Here is a 12,706-nt window from a genome sequence, read left to right on the forward strand (position 1 = left end):
GGCCGCCCGGAGGCTGGGTGTGGCAGGCGGCTGTGACTCCAGGGTGGGGAGCCTCTTCAAGGAGGGAGCATTTGAGCGGAAACCTGAACAGTGAAGAGAAATGAGCCTCGCCGAGGTCTGGAGAGCAGACCGTCACGGGTGCGGACGCTGGACCGCCGTCCAGTGGACCTTCCTGCAACGATGGACATGGGCTTCACCGTGTGGTCCTGTAGGGTAGCCGCTCACCGCGTGTGGCCGCAGCGCTCTGGAAACGGGACTCGTGTGACTGAGGAAGTGAAAGTTACGTTCAGTTTTAATCAGTTTGAATTTAAATGGCCGCACGGGGCTCGGGACTCCCATGTTGCATTAGGTTGCATCACCCAGATCTAGGCCAAGGAAACAGGTAGTGGAGAGACCACGAGGTGGGAATGAGCTTGTGTGTGAAGAGACGTGGCCAGTGTAGCTGGGAGAGGGGGTGGGGTGGGGCAGGAGACGGGGCTGAGAGCTCGGCAGGGATGGGTCTTGTTGAAGTAATAATGTTCCCACAGCTTTGTGGCCAAGGACATTTGGCATGCACTGTGTTTAAAGCGAAACGGATTCCTTACCTGCAGGACTTCTCAGAGCCTTTAACTCACTAATGTGCAAGAGCCAGGGTTGGTGTGTAGTGTCTCTGAAGCTCTTTGGGGTACAGAACCCTGTTTTGACAGGGGCCCCAGTGGGTCACAATGCCGTAAGGGCAGAGCTGGGGCTGCCGGTCTAGCCTTCTTGCTCCTGGAAGTGAAGCGGGACCCACAGGGAGACTGGACCCCACTCCTGAGCTGGTGGGAGCTTTTAAAAGAAGTTTTAGTGAAGTATGGTTGATTTAGTCTTAGGCTGCGGTATTTACAAATTGGGCTGATTCACAGTATCGGGTTAGTTTCAGCTGTACAGCAGAACGGTTCAGTTATGCATCTGTATATTCTTTGTCGTGTTCTTTTCCATCATGGCTTGTTACAGGACATTGAGTATACTTCCCTGTGCTAGGGGCCTTGCTGCTCATCCATCCTGTATGTAATCGTTTGCCTCTTAAGCTGGTGGGGCTTTGTTAGGGGTGTCAGGGCAGGTGACTCTGCTCAGGGCCAGCGGTAGCATCTCTAACTTCCAGCCTCTCAGCACACCCCCGTCCAACCTTCGTAAGCCGGGAAACAGTGAGTCCCTTGGGTCAGCTGTGCATGGTTTTCAGTTCAGTCTCCTTCCCACCATCTCCCTGAAGGAGAAAGACAGCTGCTCACTCCACCACTTCCCAACCTTGAGTACACGACTTGGTCTCTCTGTGCCTCAGTTTTCTTGTCTTTAAAATGGGATGATGACGGGAGGTTGCTGCGAGGCTTCAGTGAAAGGGGTGCACAGTGCTTTGAAACTGAGTCTGGCGGGTAGTGAGTGCTTTGCAACACCAGCTGCTGTCGGCTGATGTTTAACTGAAGGAAGAAAGTAGTAAGGCCCGGATGGTGGCGTGATTCCCTGGGCTCTCTCACACCAAGGGGACCAGGGAGGGGTGTCCCCGCCACGCGGAGGGGAGAGGAGCCAGCCCTGGCCGTGGACCCGGCTGGGGATCAGGCGAAGGCTCAAAGGAAGCTGTGCCTGCTGCCGGGAGCCCTGGGTTCTGGCCCTTCCTCTGCCTTATCTGTGTTGGGCAGCATTCCCATCCCCAGGCTCAGCTTTCTCGTCTGTGAAATGGGAAAGCTGGTCCCGACGCCTCCTGGTGCCCTTTGCCCGTGCCTGGGCCTCCATCTTCCCGTCTGTAGGGTGGGAGGACAGGCCTGGCTGGTCAGTGTCCAGGGCGTATGGCTTCTCACGGCCTCCTCCGCCCGTCCTGGGGGCTGCTCGCGGGCCCCTGTGCACAGGAGCAGGCAGCATGTTGGGCCCCGGGGCCGGCCCCAAGGCCCACTGCCCCACGCGCGCCCCTCCCTTCCCGCCCCCTAGAGTGCGGGGGCAAGAACTTCCACTTTGTGCACCGCTCGGCCGACGTGGACAGCGTGGTGAGTGGGACCCTGCGCTCGGCCTTTGAGTACGGCGGCCAGAAGTGCTCAGCGTGCTCCCGCCTCTACGCGCCCCGCTCGCTGTGGCCGCAGATCAAAGGGCGGCTGCTGGAGGAGCTCGGTGGGATCAAAGTGGGCAATGTGAGTGGCTCAGCCTCCTGCCGCGGCCCAGCGGGGGGCTGATGGGATTGGCCGCTGGGGGGGCGCCGTGTGCGAGGGGGGCACTCCTCTTGTCTCACGCCGACGGCCACCTCCTCTCCATCCATGTCTCCCTTGCCTCCAGCCTGCAGAGGATTTTGGGACCTTCTTCTCTGCCGTGATTGACGCCAAGGTACAGGGGGGTGCCAGGCCTGTGCTGGGTGGGGGGCGGGAAGAGTGACCCAGATCTGCTGCTTAGAGCAGGGTAGCCTGAGATCCATGCACACAGCCCCTGCCGCCCCCGCCAGCCCTGGAAGGAATAGAGGCATCCCTGCCCAGAGAGGAGCTCGCCTCCTGCACACCCTGCCTCCAGGCCCCCTTAAAGTGCCCGTGTTCGCCTGCACACCTGCACGCACACCCGTGAACACAGGTACACGCACAGCCGTGAACACAGTCACGTAGACCTCTGTGTGGGGTCACGCACGTAGGTCCACCCGTGTAAACACATGCACAGCTGCACGCACACACGTCTCCACACACAGACGAATCCGGCAACGCGTGTGGACACGTGGATAGGCACGTGTGTGGTCTGCATTGCAGAAACATGTAATGCAGGCGTACTTGTGCCTGCACACCTAAACCTAAAGACTCATTTGTATGTATGTATGTTTGCATGATGTTTATATGTAAGTGTACATGTTCTTGGACTTCCCTGGTGGCTCAGACGGTAAAGCATCTGCCTACAATGCGGGAGACCAAAGTTCAATCCCTGGGTCGGGAAGATCCCCTGGAGAAGGAAATGGCAACCCACTCCCATACTCTTGCCTGGAAAATCCCGTGGCTGGAGGAGCCGGGTGGACACAGTCCACGGGGCCGCAGAGCCGGACTCTTTCTTTTTCTTTCTGTGCGTGTTCTAACACACACATGCACACGAGCCTGCGCGTCCAGTCCTGTTTCTGCCCTGCTTAGCCAGGCCCTGTTTGCTCGCAGCCTCCCCCGCACCCTGCCTTCGCCCCCTTCAGAATCTGGGGCCCATGTGTTGGGGGCTCCTGCTGGGAGCGGCCTCCAGCTGGCCCTTGACACCCCCTGCCCCGATCCCGCAGTCCTTCGGTCGCATCCGGAAGTGGCTGGAGCACGCCCGCTCCTCGCCCAGCCTCACCATCCTGGCCGGGGGCCACTGTGACGACTCTGTGGGCTACTTTGTGGAGCCGTGCATCGTCGAGACCAAGGACCCCCAGGACCCCATCATGAAGGAGGTGACGGGGAGGGAGGGGCTGGGAGGGCAGCGTCTCTGGGCGTCGTCCCGTCTCACAGCTGAGCGTGGCGCGGCCCTGCCAGGGGCCTGCCTCACCCCCGGGGAGAGCAGAGCCAGGCCCTGGGCTCAGGCCTCCTGACCCCAGATCCCTGACGCTGCTGGCCGGGCTGAGGTCACAGCACCGACTGCCTGCTGCCCCGGAGGCCCCTACAGCTGTCTCAGCTTCTAACATCTGTGGAGTCGTCAGTGTGGGCCAGGAAATTGGTGTGTCGTTCCCATTTTACAGATGAGAAACTGAGCTTCTGAGAAGTTAGGCAGTTGCTCAGGATGACAGTGTCCCCAGCCCCCAGGTGACGTCACAGGGCAGTCCCCTGGCCGCCTGTTGCCAGAAGTGTCCCCCTCCCAAGGGCCTGGACTCTTGGCTCTGGGGGTGGGTCTGGCTGGCAGGGAGGACAGAGGGTCTCTGGATCTTCTGCCAGGCTGGGTGGGGTGGGCAGGGTAGGAGCCGTCCTGGAGAGAACCCTCCAGAAGGCAAGGCCTGGCCCAGGCTGCTGGGCTGAGAAGGGGATCGGGGGCGGGGGGATGCGGCGGAAGCCTCGGGGACGGGTCCAGGCGGGGCCCGACCCTGGGGCTTCTCTCCAGGAGATCTTCGGTCCCGTTCTGGCCGTGTATGTCTACCCGGACGAGGAATACAAGGAGACGCTGCGGCTGGTCGACAGCACCACCAGCTACGGCCTCACGGGGGCAGTGTTCGCCCAGGATAAGTGAGTGGCCGCGGCCCCTCGGCGCCAGTCCTGACGTCCTCCTGTCCCCGGAGACAGCCCACCCCGGACGCGGATCCCAGCAGTAACGTGCCCTTGCTGCTCTCCATGCCCCTCACTCCGCCCCGGCCGGCAGGTAGACAGAGGCCGCAGGCTCCTTGGTAAAGCGTTGGTGCTGGGGCCGCACTGTTGGCTGCTGAAGCCAGGCCTCTAGGGCCGGGGCCGGGCAGTCCGCGCCTGTGGCCCGCCGCCCGGTCTGGCGGGGCTCAGGGCAGAAGGCAGGGCTTGGGCCCAGGCGTTGCCCTCGTCTGGTGGAGGGCCCCCTGGGCACCGTGACGCTGGGCTGGGGCTTCGCCCCGTCTTGTCTCCGTGGCACTGGTTGCCTCCCTGCGTCTGCCTCTAAGAGGGGAAGGCGGGGTTGGAACCTGTGGGGGCAGGCTGGGGCTTGGGGGGTTCCCGAGCTGCCGAGGGCAGGGGCCCAGCGCTGGCAACCGCCCTCTTAGCGCCGCCCTGCCTTGTAGGGACGTTCTCCGGGAGGCCACAGAGCTGCTGAGGCACGCCGCGGGCAACTTCTACATCAACGACAAGTCCACCGGCTCGGTGGTGGGCCAGCAGCCCTTTGGGGGCGCCCGAGCCTCGGGTGAGCGGGTCCTCCTTTCTAGCAGGGGGTGAGGTCCTGGGGGAGACCCTTGCTGCTTCATCTCGAGGGTGTTAAGAGGCACAGGAGGAGCTCCGGCGGCTGAGCACGGAGGGCCAGGCCCTGCGCGAACTGAGTCCTCCCGACAGCCCCCTGTTGTGCTGCCCGTGCTCTTCCCATTTTACAGAGGGGAGAACTGAGGCCCGGGGGGCGCGTGGCTAAGAAGTGGTGGAGCCGGGATTTGGGTCCAGCACCCGCATCTCGGCTTCCCAGGTGGCTCAGTGGTAAAGAACCCACCTGCCAGTGCAGGAGATGCGGGTTTGATCCCTGGGCCAGGAAGGTCCCCTGGAGGCGGAAACGGCAACTCTTCAGTGTTCTTGCCTGGGAAATCCCATAGACAGAGGAGCCTGGCTCCTAGTCCATGGGGTCAGAAAGAGTCGACCACGACTTAGCAAGTAAACACAACTTACCGTTTTCCAGGCCATTGCAGTCCAACCCCCTCCTGTCTACAAATGGGGAAACTGAGGCTTGGCGAGGGGCAGGGACTTGCCAGAGGTCACGGTGCCTGGTGGCAGAGCCGGGGCCAGAACCTGGGCCTCCCCGCTCCCTGTCCAGCGCCCTCCACTGTGCTTTCCTGCCTCTCGGACACGCCGTGCAGGTGGGGTGCGGGGACCTGGGGAGCCTGGGCGTCCTGTCTGCTCGCCGGCGCCTGCCCCCCGACCGCCGGCTGCGTGCCCTCTGCCCAGAGGCACTCAGGGAGCCCTGGCCGCCGTGTCAGGGTTGGCTTAGCTGTCTGCTGCCCGTTCCTTCCGTCTGCTCGTCCCCGCCCCTTCTCCCTTCTCCCCAGAGCTGCTGTATCTGTCGGGGGACAAACAGAGCTGTCTTTCCACAGGAACCAATGACAAGCCAGGCGGCCCCCACTATATCCTGCGGTGGACGTCGCCCCAGGTCATCAAGGAGACGCACGGGCCTCTGGGGGACTGGCGCTACCCGTACATGCAGTGAGCCCGCTCGGCGCCTCCGCCGTCCGTCCGTCCGTCCGTCCAGACGACTGACCTCAGTGCACTGACCACGCCCCGTGCTTCCACCCTGCCCCCATGGGGCGACTTTCTAGGCCCAAGTCCTGCCCCCTGCCCCGCATCGGCCTGCGTCCTGGCCTGTACCACCCCTTAGAGTCAGCTGTGGGCTCTGGGTTGAGATCACGCTGTGGGGAGGTGTAGGGCTGCCACCCCTGCCCCCAAAGAGTATCCTAGAAATTCCGCCTGGTGAGTGTGACCTTGGCGCCTAACTGGTTCTCCATCAGTCCCCTTCTCGCTCCTCTCTGCTGTGTCCAGGGTCTCAGGGACCTGGGGCGTGGCAGTGGAGAAGCGCGTGGATCTGCAGGAGGAGGAGGCAGCTCTGGGCGCCCTGGCACGCCGCACCCACCGAGGCCCCTGGCTTCTCCGGGTCTCCAGGGTTAGGGGTGACCAGGGTGGCCTGCAGGCTGCCACGTTGTGGTCACAGGTCGTGGGGGCACCAGCTGGCCTTGCCCTGTTTGGTTCGTGCTGCTCACTAGCTCTTTGCCCAGACGCACCTGTGCCAGCAGGTACCCGCCTGTGCCAGCAGGTACCCGCGCCCAACCAAACGCCTTAGACCGAGTGTGCCTTGCTCCCGAGTGCCTGAGCTCTCGGAGGCCCTCAGATTGCTGGCGGTCTCCAGGCGATGGGGCTGGGGGGCTTCTGCAGTCCACCTGCCAAGGTGCCAGTCCTTCCTGTTGGGCCTGTGAGGTTGGCAGACCTTGGGGGCCCTTCCTGCCACTTCCTTAGCTCTTGGGTTCTGCCCCGAGAGCCTCCTGTGGCCTGGGGCTTCCTGCAGGAGCTCAGTGCCCACTGGCCCAGGTAGATGTTGCCCCTACCTTCCCCAGTGCCCCAAGACCTCACCTCGGGTCCCCATCTGGCCTGGCTGAGGCTCACCTGTAGAATCGTTCCTCCTTGGCATGTTCGTGGCTCTGTGTGTGGACTGGCCCCTCGGAGGCCTGTTCCTCGATGCAGCTGATCGGGGGACACTCAGATGCATCCTGGGTGGGTTCTGGGTGGTCAGGTAAGAGGCGACTCTGAGGAGAGTTTTTAGGGGGCCCTCCAGGCACCTCCGAGGGCTGGCATGGGGCCCCCGTGGGGCTGGAGTGGCTGTTCCCCCAGTGCACGGTCACGCCGTGGCCCGCAGTCTGGGCTGGGCCTGGTGCCAACAGGCTTGTTTCTCACGGGGGCCAGGATGGGCGGCGGGCAGGCCGGAGGTGGTCCTGGTTCTGCTAGTTCTGCACTGTGAGGCGGCCGTGGGATTTGTCCTGATGCCACCTAATAAAATGCCTCTTCCTTAACCAAACTGGTGGTCTTTCTGGTGGGAGCGGTGGGGGCTGGTCACCTTCTAAGTCCGGTGAGATTGCCAACATGTCACCGGGTGTCAGGGGCACAGTGCCCGTGATGTGATGGAAGGAAGGGTGAGCCCTGATGGCAGAAAGTCCTATGTGAGTGGCAGGAACTCTAGAGCCTGAGGGCCTGGGTACACACACACACACACACACAGTCTTGAGAATTCAATGAGTTAATTCACATAAGTGCTCAGAGCAATGCCAGATATGGAATTAATGATTCAACAATGTTAACCTGTTTACCCATTGTTAAAACAACCACCATTAAGTGCTATGATAGTTAAGTTTGTGGGTCAGCTTGGCTGGGTTATGATGCCCAGGGGTCTACTTAAGCATTATTCTGGATGTTTCCATGGAGGTGTCTTTTGGATGAGATTAGCAGGAGACATTGGAGAAGGCGATGGCACCCCACTCCAGTGCTCTTGCCTGGAAAACCCCACGGACAGAGGAGCCTGGTGGGCTGCAGTCCATGAGGTTGCTAGGAGTCGGACACTTTCACTTTTTACTTTCATGCGTTGGAGAAGGAAATGGCAACCCGCTCCAGTGTTCTTGCCTGGAGAATCCCAGGGACGGGGGAGCCTGGTGGGCTACAGTCCATGGGGTCACACAGTCAGACACAAGTGAAGCGACTTAGCAGCAGCAGCAGGAGACATAAGAGGCATGGGTTCTATCCCTGGGTCAGGAAGATCCTCTGGAGGAGAGCATGGTAACCCACTCCAGTATTCTTGCCTGGAGAATACCATGGACAGAAGAGCCTGGCGGGCTACAGTCCACGGGGTCACACAGTCAGACACGACTGAGGCAACTCAGCACACACACACAACATTTAAATCTGTGGACTTTGAGGAAAGCAGATTACTGTCCGTAAGTGAGTGCGCCGTATCCAATTAGTTGAAGGCCTGAAGAGAACAAAGACTGACACCCGCCGCCCCCCCCCCCTCCCCCGCCCCGCCGCCCCCTCCCGTGCATATGTTCCCCTGAGCAGGAAGGACCTCTGCCAGTGGCTGCCTTGGACTCAGCGGCTCCTCCCTGCATTTCTGGCCTCCCGCCAGCACTCTGCGATTTGGACTTTGCAGCCTCCATGATCATACGGGCTCCTTCCTTATGATCAAGCTTTCTCCGTGTCTGTCTCTAGTGCCTTCCTAGAGGTTCTGCTTTTCTTCAGAACCCTGACTCATACATGTGCTGAAGACTTTGCATCTATTTTCTTTCATGCACAGCCGTCTTATGGAGGAGTGTTGCCTTGCCCGCATTTTGCAGATGAGAACACAGGTGCAGAAAAGTGAAGGGAGTTGGCAAGGTGTGGCATTGCCAGGCTGGAAACCCAGCTCTGTCTGATTCCAAAACCCACCCTCTCTCCTCCACCCAGATGTCCACACAAGGCTGCAGGCGCCCCGAGCACGGCGCTAACGTCCCACTTTGACCCCCTACCTGTGCCGTGGCCTCTCCAGCCTCAGGTCTGACGCTTCTGCAGGAGCTGAGGATCAAAGGACAAGTTTTAGAACCAAGTGCCAGGTCCCATGGGCTTCCCGGATGGCTCAGCATGTAGAGAAAGAATCTGCCTGCTGGCCAGGTGATGTGACGGGGTGCGACCATGGTCAGTTAGCTTGAGCCCAGAATCCACAGGTCCAAACTCCACCTGAGCCAGCTGACTTGCAGGGGAGGACAGGTGCGTCCTGGCCTGCCTTCACCCCTAGTAGTGTAAAAGGAGGTGTTCCTGAACCTCATAGACATCTCCCACCCCTGTCCGAGGTGAGGATCTTAGACCTGGAGGGAGGGGAAGGGACTCTACACTGGGCAAAGCCCTGACCCGGGCTCACTCAGGGCTGCCACTGACGTGTGCCAGGGGAGCTGGATCAGAGAGAGAATGGGGGGATGGAGTCAGGGAGAGACGTGGTGGGGGGTGGATCGGGTCAGGGAAAGTAGGATGGAGTCAGGGATAGAGTGGGGGGATGGGGTCAGGAGAGACTAGGGGGATGGAGTCTGGGATAGAGTTGGGGATGGAGTCAGGAGAGAGGGGGATGGGGTCAGGGAGAGAGTTGGGGGATGGAGTCAGGAGAGAGTGGGGGATGGAGTCAGGAGAGAGTGGGGGATGGAGTCAGGAGAGTGTGGGGGATGGAGTCAGGAGAGTGGGGGATGGAGTCAGGAGAGTGGGGGATGGAGTCAGGAGAGAGGGGGATGGGGTCAGGGAGAGAGTTGGGGGATGGAGTCAGGAGAGAGTGGAGGATGGGGTCAGGAGAGAGTGGGGGATGGAGTCAGGAGAGAGTGGGGGATGGGGTTAGGAGAGAGTGGGGGATGGGATCAGGAGAGAGTGGGGAGACTTCAGTCAGGGACATAGTGGGAGCTCAGGGAAAGGAGGCAACTGTATTTTGTAGAAAGGGATACTGAGGCCCTGTTATCGTTTCTGAACGAATGGAGTGACTTATTCACGGGCGCACTGAGACAGCTGGCTGACCGCTGGCCACGTGCTTCCCCCTCTAGCCTCAGTAGAGCCTTGACATTGATGTTGACCTCACCAGGGAACTGTTAACGACATTTTATGGAAGGCCTGTGGCACTCGCGTTGAATGAGGTCACACAGCGGGTTGGTCAAGGGCTGAGTGAACCCGGGCTATGGATGCCACACCCATCCCCCGCCCCCTCACCCTCCCTGACTCCCAGCTGTGCCTGTAAGGATGTTTTGTGCTGTCTCCTCCCAGCCCAGTGCCTCTGACTCCACCGGATGAGGGCAGGGGGTGGCTCATTGCTCACTCCATTTTCTCTACCCTCCTTGTCTCCCAGGCTTGGGGCCCAGTGCCCACCCACGTGCCTGAGGCCTCTTTGCATGCTCACCACAGTTAAGTCCCCGTGTCCACAGTGGCCCAAGGAGCCTCTTCATTTCCCTGCTGCGGCCGGAGCCCAGCCGCAGGTCTGGGCTGGAGCGTGAACCATTTGACTGAGGCCGGATGTCCCCAACACGACTGCCCACGGGCTGCCAGTGGGGCGTGCACGCTAAGGAAATTAGGGGCCACCTGTGCCCCAGTCGCCGGGCAGACCTGAAGCTCCTGCGGGGAGCGGGGCTCTGGGGGGAAGCAGCAGGCTGCAGACCCACCCTCTCCACAGAGCCACGTCTTCATTTTTATCAGTTCACCCGCCCTCGCACCCATCATCACAGCTCCTGTATGTTCTCTGTCTAGAGGCAGCGCAGGAAATAGTGAGAGCCGCCATCACTGAACGCAGGTGCTGTGCTCTAGACGTCAGACCCTCAGATCCTCACTGGGACCCCGAAGGTGTGTTCCGTTGGGCCTGTTTTACAGATGGGGGACTGAGGAACAGATGGGTGAGGTAGCTAACACACCGGAGGAGGCGGCCGTCTGCGTTTCTGTCCCTGCCTCTGCCTGCCTGGCCACCGAGCACAGTGCGAATGCCCACCTCAGCCCCCCTGCCTGTGCCGTGGCCCCTCCAAATGCAGATCTGACGCTTCTCCAGGACCTGAGGATCAAATGACAAGTTTTAGAACCAAGTGCCAGGTCCCATGGCCTTCCCCGACGGCTCAGCAGGTAAAGAACCTGCCTGTAATGCAGAAAACACAGGAGATGAGGGTTCAACCCCTGGGTCGGGAAGATCCCCTGGAGGCAGGCATGGCAACCTGCTCCAGTATTCTTGCCTGGAGAATTCCATGGACAGAGGCGCCTGGGGGGCTACAGTCCATGGGGTCGCAGAGTCAGACCAGCCTGAAGCGACTGAGCCTGCGTGCACACCGGGCCCCATGACCTGCGCAGGATGAGATGCTCAGTGAAGGAGAACGTACCCTCACTCACTCTCTCAACACCATCAGCCTGGGTGCCTGCGGTCAGAAAGAAGTTGAAGCTGGGCTTCCTTATCCCATGGGCTGGTGCTCCTGCTAATTACCTTGGACCACACCAGCCTGGGAGGAAGGAGGTGTTATTTTGGCCCCATTTCACAGATGAGGAAACTGAGGCTCAGGGAGACCTGCTCAGTAAGGGGCAGGGGCAGAGGCTAGAGCAGAACTTGTTCCCACCGGCTATACCAGCACCTGCTTGTCCTGGCCTCTCACAGGAATCCAGTGGCTTCTGGGCAGGAGCCATCCAGCCAGGGGGTGGGAGGAGGCATGGCAGACAGTGGCTCCAGAGACAGGCAGCCAGCCTTGTGCCCCTTCTCCGAGGTTGATGACGGCCACCCTGGGTGGTGGAGCAGATGCCACACGACCCTCAGGTGCCCGGGGCACCTCAGCATTCTCTCCCGGAGCTCTGCTGTGCCCTCTCTCCAGGCCCCAGGTGGCCAGCAGGCACCCCTCAGCCTCGCAAGCATTGGGGCACAGAGGCTGGGGTGAAGCGAGGGAGCTGATGTTCTGCTGGGGTTCACATGCACCCGGGCAGACGTCGTCAGAAGGAGAGTCGTGGGGAGATAAATGCCCAGAAGAGGTTACACTGCCAGTGAGTGGCAGAGCCAGGACTGGAACCCAGGTCGGTGAGATCTGAGTCTCAGGAAGGAGAGTCCTACAGAGTCACAGACCCCAGGCCTTCATCGGGCCTAGAATCGAGAATGTCTAGAATGCCAGTTCCACGCTAGGAGCAAAGCCATCGACGCTGCAGTGTAATATTCACTATCATTTATCAAGCAGGGGCTTCACGTATTCATCTCATTTAATCAGCCTCCATGAGGGCGGCTGTGCCCACTTCACAGGTGAAGCTGAGTGGACTCAGAGCCTGCTGGGTGGTTACTGTCCACTCCGGAGCCCACAGAGCAAGACCAGCGCTCTTTTCCACCCCAGCCCTTCACGCTCTCTTTAGTGACGATCACCTTTCTGGCTCTCATTGGACTTGTGGTCATTTGGGATCTTCAGATCGTTTTCTGGATGAGACCGAGCCTGCTTGAGGTCACCCAACAAAGTTCGGAAAGGGGGCTTGAGTGGATCTCTGTACTCGAGAAGGTGTCCCCACCAAGCAGAGTCCTTCCTCAGGCCTTCGCTGACTCCTTGGCGCCCAGCTTCTAGGGATCATCGTGCCCACTCCACTTTCGACATCTGAACTCTCGGAGGCGTGACTGGCGAGGCTGGCTGCTTTGAGAACCAGCTCTGAGGCCCCCCTGTGCCCTGTTCCAGGGTGTTTCTGAACCAAGCAGATGCTCAGGGGCTCCTTGGGGAATCCCTGCCTGCCAACCCCTGCCTGGGCAGCTGAACTGGAGCCAGGCTTCCAGCTGCCCCACTGGGTCCTGGAGGAGGTAGAACTGATAGGAGAGAGACAGAGGGAAAGGGAGGGGAGGTGGGCAGGGAAGCCAGCAGAGGGTACACAAGGATGGGGTCGGGGAGAGCAGCCGGTGTGGCCCCCCAGGCCCCTGGGGTCAGGCCCCTCGTGGGCCCCCCATGCTCCAGCCCCTCTCCAACCCCCATGATGGGGGAGGAGGGAGGTTCAGGGAAGCCCCCTCCAGCCCAGAGCGAGCACAGCCAGTTCCTTTCTGCAAGCATCCTGGGAAGCAGATGCAAGGCAAATGGGCATCCTCTCTGGGCCCC

General features: G+C 60.7%; 1 protein-coding gene across 1 annotated transcript in view; it reads left to right on the forward strand.

The window, feature by feature from the left end:
* The window catches only part of ALDH4A1 (aldehyde dehydrogenase 4 family member A1), a 33,518-nt gene extending 26,369 nt beyond the window's left edge, over positions 1-7,149 (forward strand). The window contains exons 10-15 of the mRNA XM_027522118.1: positions 1,942-2,138; positions 2,281-2,328; positions 3,239-3,391; positions 4,033-4,154; positions 4,673-4,791; positions 5,681-7,149. Coding sequence (XP_027377919.1) covers positions 1,942-2,138; positions 2,281-2,328; positions 3,239-3,391; positions 4,033-4,154; positions 4,673-4,791; positions 5,681-5,793 — 752 coding nt within the window. The 3' untranslated portion in view covers positions 5,794-7,149. The remainder of the gene's footprint in view (positions 1-1,941; positions 2,139-2,280; positions 2,329-3,238; positions 3,392-4,032; positions 4,155-4,672; positions 4,792-5,680) is intronic.
* The last annotated feature ends 5,557 nt before the right edge of the window (positions 7,150-12,706 follow it).

This window comes from Bos indicus x Bos taurus, chromosome 2 (assembly GCF_003369695.1).
Source record: "Bos indicus x Bos taurus breed Angus x Brahman F1 hybrid chromosome 2, Bos_hybrid_MaternalHap_v2.0, whole genome shotgun sequence".
NCBI lineage: Eukaryota > Metazoa > Chordata > Mammalia > Artiodactyla > Bovidae > Bos > Bos indicus x Bos taurus.